At 37.3% G+C, this 13795-nt stretch overlaps 1 protein-coding gene across 2 annotated transcripts in view; it reads left to right on the forward strand.

Moving 5' to 3' along the window:
• The window catches only part of bsnb (bassoon (presynaptic cytomatrix protein) b), a 95871-nt gene that overhangs the window by 23009 nt on the left and 59067 nt on the right, over nucleotides 1-13795 (forward strand). For both annotated transcript variants that reach the window (XM_084101162.1, XM_084101163.1), the window contains exon 3: nucleotides 7301-8194. In XM_084101162.1, coding sequence (XP_083957288.1) covers nucleotides 7301-8194 — 894 coding nt within the window. The remainder of the gene's footprint in view (nucleotides 1-7300; nucleotides 8195-13795) is intronic.

Genomic DNA, 13795 nt, shown 5'->3' on the forward strand with positions numbered 1-13795 from the left:
TAAATGAACTTGAAATTACTTGAAATCTGTGAGTGAGAGTGAGCCAGCTTTTACTGTATAAGTTTATGTTGCACCTGCCGCCATCAGTACATTTGGATTTTTTTTACAGAGAATTTGATGACCTATGATCAAGTTTAAAAACTTTTATTATTATTATATTATTATCATCAACCTACTTAATATATTATATGGAAGCATTGTAAAAATGAATGCATAACATTTTTTAAATAATAATAAGAACAATAATAATTATTATTATTAATATTACTGAACTAATGATTGTATTATACTGAAGCAATGTGAACAATCCATAAATTATTTTGTTTAAATAATTATCTAACATAAATGATTTAATAATAATAATAACAATAATAATTTATTATTATTATTAGTAGTAGTAAAAACCAAACTACTGATTGTATTATACTGAAACAATGTACAAATTAATAAACAATTTGTTTATTATTATTGATATTATTATGAAACTACTGATTTTTTTACACTGAAACAATGTAAAAAAAAAAATGCTTTTGCTTTGACCACATAATATATATGTTCCTAACACTGGAGCTGTCATAATATTTAATGTTTCCAACATACAATTACGCATCCGACCAAGCTGTAAAACCTTACAGCCACAAACTCATAATTATGGTGATTCTGACATGACGTGAGTGCAGCTATAGCTTAGCATTTTGATTTCCTCATTAATGGAGTTCAGTTTTCTCACTACTTTGTTATTGTGATCATTATTACTCACAGAAACATGTCACATTCATTACAGCAAACTGATGTAGTTTTTAAGCATCTTTAAACACCTCAATTACAAGCTACACATCAAGTGTACACTGTGGTACTCTGCAAAAAAAGGGTTCTGTACCTTTAAATCTCCTCACCAGCATATTTCCATTAATCAGCTTTATTTGTGCTTCATATGCTCTGATAAGATGGCAGTTTGGTCTAATGCACGCAGAGAAGAATTAGTTTATGAATCTGGTGCCCGTGGAGACTGGAGTGAAGCTGTGTTGTGTTCTTGTGTGGTGTTTATAGAGATATTCACAGTATTTGGGGGCCCTCAGAATGCTCTTTTGATGTGTCTCGTCCCAGTTTCGGCTCGGCACTTTGCTACTGTGGATTGTTGTTAGGAAACTGCAGCATTCAGTCTGTCTCTCAACCACTTTAGTCTGGAAACAGGCAGCGGTTCGCCTCCTCGATCTGTCTCTCTGCTCTTATGCCACAGACTGTCTGTACAGCTGGTGTGTCTCTATTTGTCTACAAGACTCTTTGATTGTGACTCCATATGTTTGTCTGTTTGCCTTTCACCTGTTCTTAATATCCATATCATTTTGTCCTCTAGTTCTGTCTGTCTCACCAGTTGCGTTCTGTTCCGGGTTTAAATCAAGAAAACATTCTTTTTCAAAACTAAGTATATACTAAGCACAGCATGCACAGATAGAAGACAGCAAGATATAGGGTGAATTCAGGTTGTTTGAGACACTTTTCCCAAGCCATCTCAGTTGCAAAAAGTGTTCCAATCACCCTGAATTCACCTCTATATATAATTCACTCAATTATTTACTGTACTCACCTTCATTTTGTTCCAAACCTGAAAGACTTTCTTTCCTCAATGGAAACAAAAAATAAGATGCTTTAAGAATCTTAATGCTGTTCTTTTTTAATACAATGATATTTCACAGGAATTACGGCAAACAAATAACACCGCTTAAAAATAAAGGTTCTAAGGTTTTAAATATTTTTGGGTTTCCCAAAAAAAAAATTATTGAAAAGTTCTTAAAAGAAAACCATGTTTTTCTCATTATGAAGTACATTTTATTAATATAAACAACATTTTGTAAAAATGAAAGGTTCAATTGAACCATAGATGCTAATAAAAAAAACTTTATTTTTAAGAGTGAAACTCGTTTGCTATATTCAAAGTCTTCTCAAGTCATACAGTAGATATGTGTGAGGAACAGACTGAAATGTGATTTATTTTTCCAGTCAGCTGTTAATTCAATAACTGCTATGACCTGATCGTTGAGTCAGTGAGTTGAATGAATCATCCAGTTGGGTTTGTGAATCGAATTAGCCTGTTGACTTAAAAGAACAATTCATTCTCTGATACACTGTCTCAGTGATTTAGTCACATCATTTCTCAAGGTAACTTGTTGGATGGGAACATTATCATTAAACAAGTGAAAAATGATCTAAATTTCAGTCTGTTTTTTATATGTGAGAAGAGATCACATATAAAAGTCACCTGCGACACCTCTAGTTTGGAATGACATAATCGTCAGTAAACCAACAATATCATTTCTATGTGAACTTTCCCTTTAAATGTGACAGTGAGACGTGTACAGTAAATATTTTTTATTAACTGAGCACTGTAAGGGTGCAGTATGTTCTGCGGCGTGTGTGTGAGTGTTAGTATTCAGCTCAGTGTCTTTGAGAGATTCTCCGCTTCTTGTGGATTCTCTCTCTCACACCAGCTGACTAATCAATACCTCGGGTGCTGCACCATCATTTGGGTGTAAATCAGTGTGTGTGTGTGTGGAAGCACTCTGAAGAATATTAGCATAAACCTGTACACATTTAGTTTCTCATAAATCACATAAAATCTTTGCGCACATGCATAAGCACACATACGCGAAAAGTTGCTTGTTTAAATATGCACAAGTCCTGCACGTCCTTACGCAATTCCCAGTTGAATGCAGTATATTGTTAGACTTGCAAGACTAACAGTGTAAATGTTAATCAGTATCTTCTTAGATGTTTGTTTGATGCTATGGAAATCTGTTTCATAATGTATGATGCATATATATTTCTTAGGAATGGCTGTTTCTCAATTCCTGGAAGATTACTTCCTACACTGCATTCTTTATGCATCGTAGACACTGAATGTTAATTTTTGAATATTTAAATGTCATGCCTGTTAAAATGAACCTATATGGTGTCCTAAAATGCTGTCTATGTAGGTTGCTCGCTAGGTTTTAAAAGACAGCCAATGTCATGATTTTGTGCATTCTGGTCGGCTATCAGATAGTTAGTCCGCTAATGGTCAGAATTTATACAGGGCAGGAGAACATGTAGTTTGAATCAATAGGCCCAGCTTCAATTGGAACATGACTCCATATATGGAGAATGGGGTGGGACTTGGGATAGGCGGAGTCTTATAGACACATTATGGGTGGAGTCAGTTTTTCACTCTCATGTTGTTCCAACCTTTTTTCCATACCAAGACAGCTCGATGTGACCATGTCTCTCAAGCTCCAAAAATGACCCCAAAACACCATACAAGTATTCAATATAACTGGTGTAATTATATAAGTTTTGTCAAGTAATATTATGATAATCTTCCCTTCCGCAGAAGCTGCAGAAATTGCTCCTTGATATGTCACATCAGATTTGACATTGGTCATTGGTCTTCTCTGAGGACAAAGCTATTGTATGTGGTCATTCAAATCACTTTAATAGTATTTTTATGGTAATTTTTTGGAGGCTGAGACATGGGATCACTAAGAGCTGCTGTTGTACAGAAAAGGGCTCTGCAGAAAAAAATAACAGCAAACAGATTCGGAATGACATGAGGGCGAGTAAATAATGACAGAATTCAACAACCAAGGACACAGAGACAAAGATGATGATTATATTAAGCAAGACAGCATAAGATATTGGGAAATGACAGTTAGAAAAAGAGCGTAGATTGGCACTGGTGACCCAGTCCTGTTGTCTTTATGTAATTACCCATCGCCCAATGGGTATAGAGTGTTTATCTACTGTGTGTTTGAGTGACAAGTGCAGACATGACACACACACACACACACACACACACACACATGGCCTGCTCTGTCTCTGCCACTCAAATTGGACTCTGACTACTGCCCTGTCCTTCAATATGATTGACAAACATTTCTAGAGACATTATCACCAACTAACACACACAGGCTCAAAGTTTGACCTGAGGACCATCACACAAACCCTTGCTGACTAAATAAAGTACATTTACACTACAAAACCTCAGCAAATAATCACTTAATACCCAAACAGCTGGTTAAATTCACAAATTGATGAGCCAGGCATCAAAAGGTCACAGATTATTTTTCAGGCCTTTTTAAATATTTACCATTATTAAATTAAAGGTTATGAATGACTGTGTTCGAGTTCAATCCCTCTAGAATGTTTGCAGGTAATAATTGTATGAAAAATATTCACCTGTGACAGGTCTGGCTATGAGAAATCTGCTCATTATTTTTTTTCATAACCCAGAAGCTCATGCAAGCGAGAACATTTACTCACAAACGTAATTTCTGAAACAGTCATTAAGTCTTTATATTTCAGTAGTCGTTATTAGTTTTGTTAATTGGATTCATGCTGAAAAAATGAAAAGTACTGTGATGATTTCAATGAGTTATTGAAAACGTGGGGATGACGGATGAACTGTAGATGACGGATGTTCGCCTGGTGTGAGTATGGTCAATAATGAGACGCACACTGTCATGATGTCAGTAGATGTTACATAAGCACTGATGTGATACTGATATAGGCATCAGTTATCACACCTGAGCCAATGTGACAGCTATCTCATCTTAACCTGAGAGAGGTGTGTGTCTGTCACACACACTCACCTTGACCAGAGAGGGATGCTTTTTTTTTTACTATCCAGAGAAAGAGAGATAAAAATACATTTAGAATTTCAGAAAATTTGTTTTACAATGAGTCCTAACTAGGTGGTTACATGATTTGGCAACAATCAATAGAAGATCTTTGTATGCACAGTATGAATTTATTTATTTATTTATTTTTATTTATTTTTGTGTGCAAATTAGCCATGACAAGTCAAATAACCATGTCAATATTGTCTGTCTCTAGATCTCTATTTTGTGGCATCGTGCTGGTTATCACCACCCTCAATGATCCAAAGTCACGTTCAACATAACTTTTACTAAACATAAAATATAGAACTAGACAATGTTGGACTCTTAAAGGTAGGGTAGGTAATTTTCGGAAAGGCTAACAATAGCAAGTTAGCTTTGAAAGCATAAGATCCCACCCTCCTTTCAGAGCGTCTACAAAGCCACGCCTCCTCCAAAACGCATGAACAAATACAGCAGGGAGCAAACAAAAGCGTCATGACTACCTCACGTCTCAAAGCTAATAATAATGAACATAAACAACTTAAAGAGCACTGATCTGTACCACCTGACTGCTGAAGATTCATTTTGGCAATTGAAACGCATAAATTCGAGTCACAAACCGCTCAGAATATGTCACAGGTCTTCATCTCTTCCAGATTACCATAGTTATGGTGTAAGCTCATTGTTTTGGTTCAGGAGGAACAGACGGCTGCTGTTTCGGTTGCGGTGCTCAGTGACTGACGTCTGTCTGACTCATAGCATGAAACGCGCTGATGACGTGAGATGTCTGCGTGAGCAGGTGCGTGGAGATATGAAAGTACATACGCTGTCAGGCAGGTAGGACATTGTATCATTGCATTCAGACCAAATACAATGATTGGACAACCATTTTATGCTCTTAGGCTTTCCACAGACTAGATATATAAATATAAATACATTTAGACCACTTAACATAGTGATTGCTTTTAGGATGTGAAGAGACTTTCAACCAGGATAACAGAAATGTATCTGGACAAATCACCTACCCTGCTTTTAAGTCATGCTAACAAATGTCTAATTGTCATTGCACAGAAATCACGCTTAACTTGTTCTCAAACAAATTTCTTTCTTTCAGCTTGAGGTGTCAACATCCTTAAGTGTTGAGTTTTTATTGCCCTTTTGTTTACTACTTGACTCCACCTGTGGCACAATTTTGCATAAATATGATACTCTTCTATCTGCAGCAATCACAATCATTGGCCTCTAATCTTCAGTAGAAGGCAGTTTAGCACACACTTGTCCGTTTCCTCTACCAGCTCTAAACAGAAACTCCCACAGAGTAACCAGTGTCATATCGTGTCAGTCGAGCTGTCAGATGTTACAGTTTTGTTTGATATGACGGACAGTTATATTAAATCCGCCATGTCGTGTCTCAACATGTCATTTCCAAATAACGCATCAGCGGAGGGACACTAGACAGGCTAATATACTCAACATCAAACCCCTCATATGGTTATAATCCATTCATGAAGTCAAATGTCCTGACCGGACATCAGTTGCGCCTTTTAATCCTATTACTGAATCCTATTTATCCATGGCAGCATGTCATCTCTGTCATAGATTATGAAGCAATTGTGCTAGCTGTGTCAGTTAGGTAGTTAGTGCTGCTGATGTTGTCTCATTTCCTGTTACAGTGGTCAAATGAGCTGATGATATTATAAAATCTGCTACTATTTCTAATTGCAGTATTAGTTTTATACGTACCTATTAAGTAGGACAAGCCGATTTTGCGGATTTTTTTGCTAAACTTCTTATTCTGAGTGTTTTGTAGCATGTTTCTATGTGGTTACTGTGGTTACTGTGGTGTTGGAAGGTGGTTGCTAACTCAAATTAGCACACCCCAAGGTCCTGGGTGTGTTCCATTCTGTAGTGTTCATCTCTGTGCGCTGTTTCTTTCAAAGACTTTACTGAGTTCCTGAGGGTTGAAAGGCATGTCTATCATTATTATTTTCCCTTTCCAGTGCGCAAAGACATGCCTTGTGCTGTTTGGATCACAGTATCTATGATATTCTGGTCACTAGATACAGATCTTGTCCAAGAGTCTCAAATATTGCCCTTGGAGGTCCACCTTCCTGGAGATTTTAACTCCAACTCTAATTAAACATGCCTGAACCAGCTAGTCAATATCTTCAGGGTTACTCAAAACATCCAGTAAGGTTTATTGGAGAACTTTGGATTTAGACTCTGAAACGTGGCTCTCCAGGAGGCTAAACAAGCTAATCAAGGTCTTCAGGGTTACTTGAAACTTCCAGGTAGGTTTATTGGAGAAGGTTGTACTGTAGATAGACTCTGTAAGGTGGCTCTCTGGGAAAGTAAGTCTATGGGATTTCCCCCCCTCTATTTTATTGGACACATTGTGAAATCGTAAGTGTGATCACTGAGAAAAGTAACAGCACACCACACCTCATTTATAAGCAGTAACACAAGTTACATGTATGTACAAAAGTGAAATACTTGGGATTAGTAATTTGTTCACATCTTTCTCGGTATTGCAAGCAACCTGCTGTTATGTCTTGTCTTCTAGTTCACTTTATTTTCTTCATCTTTTCACCTTGACATTCTTCATTATGTAAATGAATGTCCAAATATAATTACATAGTCAGTAATTGGTTCATTTTCTTTCCCAGGTGCAAGAGTGGTTGTGTCTGAACTGTCAAATGCAGAGGGCATTGGGGATGGATATGGAGACGCCACGGTCGAAAAGCCAGCAGCAGATCCACTCACCGTCCCAGCCCAGCAAACCTCTACCCCAGCCTGTATCCCAGCCCACGGCACCCCCACAGACCCAGCCCCAACCCCAACCTCAACCCCAACACCAACCTCAACCTCAATCTCAACCTCAACCTCAACCTCAACCTCAACCTCAACCCCAACCCCAACACCAACCCCAACACCAACCCCAACATCAGCCTCAACCTCAGTCCCAGCCTCAGTCCCAGCCTCCCTCAGAAGCTAAGAAATTGACCTTTCCTCAAGCTACCCCTCAAAGCAAACCTCCTGCTCCTGGCGCTGTTCCTCTACCAGGCATGGCCAAAGCCCCATCCCAGCCTGACCTCTCCCGGTCAGGGCCCGGATTCCAGCCTCAGGCCCCGCGACAGGACCAGACTCGCAGCGCCGGAAGTTCCCCATCCCGCCAACCTCCTCCACCAGAACAGCCCTTCGGGAAACTCTTCGGTTTCGGCGCTTCGCTTTTGAACCAGGCCAGTAGTTTGATATCAGTGGATCCGGTGCAAGCCACACCGCCGGCCCAACCACCTTCCTCCCCCAAGCCTCCGCAGAAGCAACCGGGACCCCCCGGGCCTGGGCCTGGTCCAGGTCCTGCAGCAGGTGTTAAACCTGCAGCCCAGCCAGTTCCATCACGGCAGGAAGTTTCTCCAAAGCCCAAAGTGTCCTGTCCACTGTGTAAGACTGAGCTAAACATTGGAGATCCAGCCAAGACCCCGAACTACAACGTCTGCACCCAGTGCCACACCCAAGTCTGCAACATGTGCGGCTTCAACCCCACGCCTCACCTGACCGAGGTAAGATGAGCTTTTTTTTTTTATCTGGGCGATTGTGTACTTTTGTAAGGTTTTAAATTTTAGGTCCTTGGTTCCTAAATACAGCATCAAAGTATTTGATGACGTTGTTGCATCAGTTTAGTTTCATTTGTTTTCTCAATTATTGTTGTTTGACAGGTGTCCAGAGTTGTTCTTTGGCAGATTTTTGTCTGACCGGTTTTAGTATTATTTAAGTCCACAATGACACTCCTACTATGAATAACCAAGATAACTCTTTACCTTAGGCTAAATTTCATCACATAGTGAACATTCTGAGGGATGTAGGAACTTTTTTGTCATGTTGAATGGTTTTTGGAACGTGTATATGACAGCTTTGTGGTGGTTTTATCGGGGTCAGACTAGTCTTTAGTTCCTGCTGCTGTAATAGGTTTTTCTTTTTTGAGACTAATCGATTTACAGATATTGTGTGGCCAAGGGTTAGTTTAGAAAATTATATGGAGGCGTATTATGATATGGTTTTCAGTTTTCAAAGATCATTGATTGCATAATATGATATTGTACATAGTATCATATTAATATGGTAATATGTTATTTGAAGGGTTAGCTTTTATCTGTAAAGTTGCATATTGATTTTTACAAAAAAAGGTCTAACTATAGATAATATTTTATAGACATGTTTGACACTTTGACATGTTTGACATGTTCACTTGAGGTCAATTCGGAGCAGTAATCTGTTCTTAGGAAAAGTGAGCCTTAGTGGCCGTTTCAAAATATATTTTAAAAGTAGCCAGATTTAGAAAAATTTCTTGACCTTTAAGCTACCAAAGAACTGTTGAAGTGAGTCGATAGACAACAACGTTTTCTTTTTTATGCAAGCTTTCTTGATTTAATGGAAATCAATACATTATCACAAATGGCATTTTGCATTTGAATGCAGAGATTCTGGTCAGAGTATATGATATATTCATATTTTAAGGATTTCAGATATATGCAATGTATTTTTTAATGACATAATGAAATTATAATTTTATATTTTTGAGCTGTACCTCCACTGAGGTTTACTGATATTATTTCCTCAGATGCTGATTGTTGCAAAGGTTGTTCGCAACAACGGCGATGCAGCTCTGAAAATTGAAGGCAGATATTTTTCATTACATTATTGATATCTGTATGAGGATATACATCATATTGAGAGAGTCTTTCCAGACCTTCATCTGTTTTCTTTTCTCTTTCAGTCTGTGAGGAGCGACCTTAGTCAGAGTATTTCTGAAAACACTTTCACATTTGTATCACCTGTCCTGATATCTTTGAAGTCGTTCATTACTGTCGAGCTAAAAGCCATCAAATGGCTCACTGCCCCTCAGGTCAACAGACCGTGAGCGCACAGATGGTTTCATTTCCTTCCAATAAAGTAACGATCCTCATGCAAATTGTTCTCATTGATCGCTTTTAGGCTACTTAATTCAGAGGCCAGCTAAGTTGACCCTGCCCCGTTAGCTGTGCTGGAAAGTTCTGTCATGACAGAAAGAAAAGCTGGGAGTGTTTTTCACATAGACAGCATAAGGATAAATATGCAAATCAGGCCTGATTGAAAGATGGCAGTAATAACAAGCTTTCAGGGAGGTGTTGCATTGTTTTATGAGCTCACTCAGTCTTTACATAGACACAGCTGTGAAGTCATTGCTACTGGATAATCTTAAGAGAATACCATCGGTTGTCTTTCTCATGATTTTAAGAGGAAATAAATGGTTACATTTAACATGAAAGGGCATGTGCAACCTATTTTACTTTAGAGTTTGGATTTACTGTTGACTTTAAAGGATGTTGGCAGCAGTTTCTTCTCTCATCTGACCTTTTCTGCTGACTAGTTTGACCCCTTGTGGCATTGATGCTCGTATCAAGGCTAATATTAGAGATTTACCTGATGTTACTCCTGATGTCCTTTTATGTTCTACGTTCTTGTATTCATGGATCGTGGAGCTATATCTTTGAACATATTCCTGCCATGCTGAAAAACACTGCTTAAACCAGCCTTTTCCAGGTCTCTTAGCCTGGCCAAGCTTGTTTTTAGGTGGTCTAGTTGGTCAACCAGCTTAAACATGCCTGAAACTTCTCAAAAAACGTCAAAACAGACCAGGGTCAGCAAAAAAAAAAAAAATCTTACTTAAAGTTTTGTCTTGTTTAACATTACATATATCTCTTTTTTTTTTTCTTAATCAAGATACATTTAATTGAAGGAAAATGAACATGTCTGATTTTCTAAAAAAAAAAAGAAAAAAAAAGAAAAGAAAAAAGTATAAAAAATAAGTGAATTTATGCTTAAAACAAGAAAAAATATCTGCCAATGAAGAAAAATAATATTTTTTTCCCTTTGAATCTGAATTTTGACAGTTTTTTTTTCTTGTTTGAAGCATTTTTCAGAAAACAAGATTTAATCTTTGTCATTTTGCTCAAGTAAGTTTATCTTGATTTTTACATTTTTAGATGTTCGTAGATCTTTTTATTGGAAAACAAGACCAAATTACTGAGTAAGAAAATCTTTTTCTTTTCAGTACAGCTAACCATTTTAGGCTTGTTTAAGAGTCCTCCCCTCCACACACACACATGCAATCTAGACTGATGCTCTAACATTTATAAAGTGAATACCTTCAGTCTGAAACATCGTGAGCTGCCTACACCGAAAACATTTTAAGGCATAGATCTATTCTGATGCGAAGGCTGTGGCAAATAGTAGGCACACAGAATAAATCATTGTTTAAATCAATATTTTCGTCTAGTTCTTTAGCAAAAAACATCTAAACATCCCTAAAACAAGATCAATTGACTTGAGAAACTAAACAACATTAGATAAGACTTGTTTAGTACTTGGAAAAGGGACAAAAATACTGAAATCCAAGGCATTTAAATGCCATCCAAGATGGCAGATGTAGATAAAAAGCTCATTTTAAGTTAGAATACACAAATATTAGGTGAAACAGTCCATTTTAAGTATTTTTTTATGAGCTAATGAGCTAATAGTTTTCAGTAAGACTCAGTAGCGTAGCCAGAAAAGAGACTCTGGACCCCCCCCCCGTCCGTTGTAAACTTGCGTTAAGAAAAACTTGCGTTTTTTTTTTTTTTACTCTTAAAACAACTAATACAAATGCAATAAAATTATATTAATTATATTTTAGTAAGTATTGTGAATTGAAATTGCCCATAGACCTACATACAAACGTAATACGCTCTTTATTTTAAATAAAAACCTGTGGTGTCATCTATGATTATAATGGTTGTAGGCTATATGCGAAATGAAACTGAAATCGCGACACTCAGGGCTACGAACCTGTGTCGCGGTCAGTGTTGGGGAAAGTTACTTTAAAAAAGTAATGCATTACAATATTGTGTTATCCCCTTAAGTTACTTTTTAGAAAAGTAATGCGTTACATTACATTTGCATTACTTTTTTTTTTCATCTGGGCTGGCCTTGTTTTTTATAACAAAAAAAGTTATATTTTTTGGCAAATGTAAAGACCCTTTCACACCAAAAGTGAAATAATAATCCTCAGGCTGAAGGAAATGCAGACTCACGTGTGTACAGTAGAGGTAGAGTACAGCAGTGTACAGTAGAGGAACAGCTCAAACAAACCTTTCAGCTGCTGTTATTCTGGATGTCAGAAGCAAGTATATTAGTCAATAAAGTGAGATTAAATGCATAAATAATTGTTTTATTTAACATTTAGTTATTGGAGGTTTGCATAGTATTCTGATTCTGCATTTCACTGATTTTATTCATATTGAGGAATATTGAATCTTTTTTGTGTGCAAGTGAGATGACGCCAAAGCACGCTCACATTTAGTTTAGAACTACAATAACCATCGTGTTCTCTCTCTCTCTCTCTCTCTCTCTCTCTCTCTCTCTCGGGACAAGAGAGCTGTCAGTCAATAAATGGGAAAACAAAAGTAACTTGCTTATTTGAAAAACTCAAGTCAAACTCAACTCAAAACTTACGTAACTCAAGTTAACTTACTTGTAATAAGTTACACACAATGGTCGCGGTGTGAGAAGGCAGAATCGCGACACACACCCCAGTACCTATGCTTTGCCGACGTGTTTTATTCATATATCAGACACACATAGCGGAACTATAAAGTTTACTCTATTCTTCTCCGTTCAACAGCCACTTACTTTCATGTATTTCGGGAGAAACTGGGGAATTCAGGTGCTGTAAATCCGGCTGACAGGACTCTGAACTGCAGCGCTCATCGTTATAGATCAAGATAATTTATAAAGGTTTTTAAACGAAGAATCGGAATATAAGATAGTTGACATGGTAACCAAGTTTGTGAATATTTTTAAAGGAAAAACGAAATAAAACGAATAGCGATACATCTGTTAGTTATTGTGGCTGCGGTGTGTCTGTCACGTGACAATCATGATGACGCGTCGCCATGGAAACAAGGGGTCAGGTTAAATTTTTTAACTTACGCATGAAAGGGTTGATTTAAAAAAAAAATTATTCTAGGTAAACAACAATAGGCCAAGTTTAGTAAAAAAATTTTTTATTGAGACTATAAAAAATAATTCTGCATCCATTTTTAGGTGTGGCTACGCCCTGCATACATTTGTTTAAAATACCACTTTTTTTTTGCTAGTTAAGGATCTTTTTGTACTGTATATAGAGAGTAACAAATAAACAGCGATTTTTGAAATATCTCTTCAAACACGTGTGATGAAGCCTCTAGAGGCCCCTTGCAAAACCCTCGTCATATTTGCCACATATTTATTTATATCAGCCAGCGAAAACTAGGTCTGAATAATATAGGAACAGCATGTGGCCTAGATGGCAGAAACACAATTAGGGTGACAGACACTTACTGCAACTGCAACACAACAAATATACCCTAAATAAAACACCATAATTGGCATATAACTTATTTTAAAGTGTAATAAACTGACATAAAATCTGCTGCACTTTTATTATCTTTGCCATGATTCAGATTTGTGTAGTACTGCCAAAAATATATTTTTACTAATTTATATCTGAGATGACGTCACCTCGCTGAATTAAACATGTACGATGAGCTCATGTGGCAACATTAGCCAGCTACCGTTTAAAAGATTTATTGTTCTGTGTTGCATACTTTCACATACTTAAAAAAAAAAAAAAATTTTAAGCATGCAGTGTAAACTTTGCAGTATGAAGAAAGAACATGGAACACAGCAATGATTACTCAAATTAGTCATTGAATCATCTTTTGACCGAATTTAAATGACTCTTATGGGCTCTCCATGCTTTTTTGGGGGGGATCCGGTGAGTTTGAGCTTAGATTGAGTTTGCCGTTTCGCAGGCATCTTCAGAGCAAAACAACTGCATGGGGAAAAGTGTTGTGTATTTTTAAATCACAGACCTAGATATTCATAATGCATAATTTATCCTCACGCCGTAGACCCTGCTCCATATTCATTTGGTTGAGATGTCGTTTTAAGATGTGTGACTGTACACGTATGCTTGTTTGTTTGGATGTGCTATCCTGTGCAGACAAGAGAAAGAAAGCAGACATACTTGTTCTATGACTCGTGAAATTCAACTGCAGTTTGTACATTTTTTGGGCGGCATTGTGTATTCTGTCAGAAATAAA

The sequence above is a fragment of the Abramis brama genome (assembly GCF_963993115.1).
Source record: "Abramis brama genome assembly, chromosome: 23".
Lineage (NCBI taxonomy): Eukaryota > Metazoa > Chordata > Actinopteri > Cypriniformes > Leuciscidae > Abramis > Abramis brama.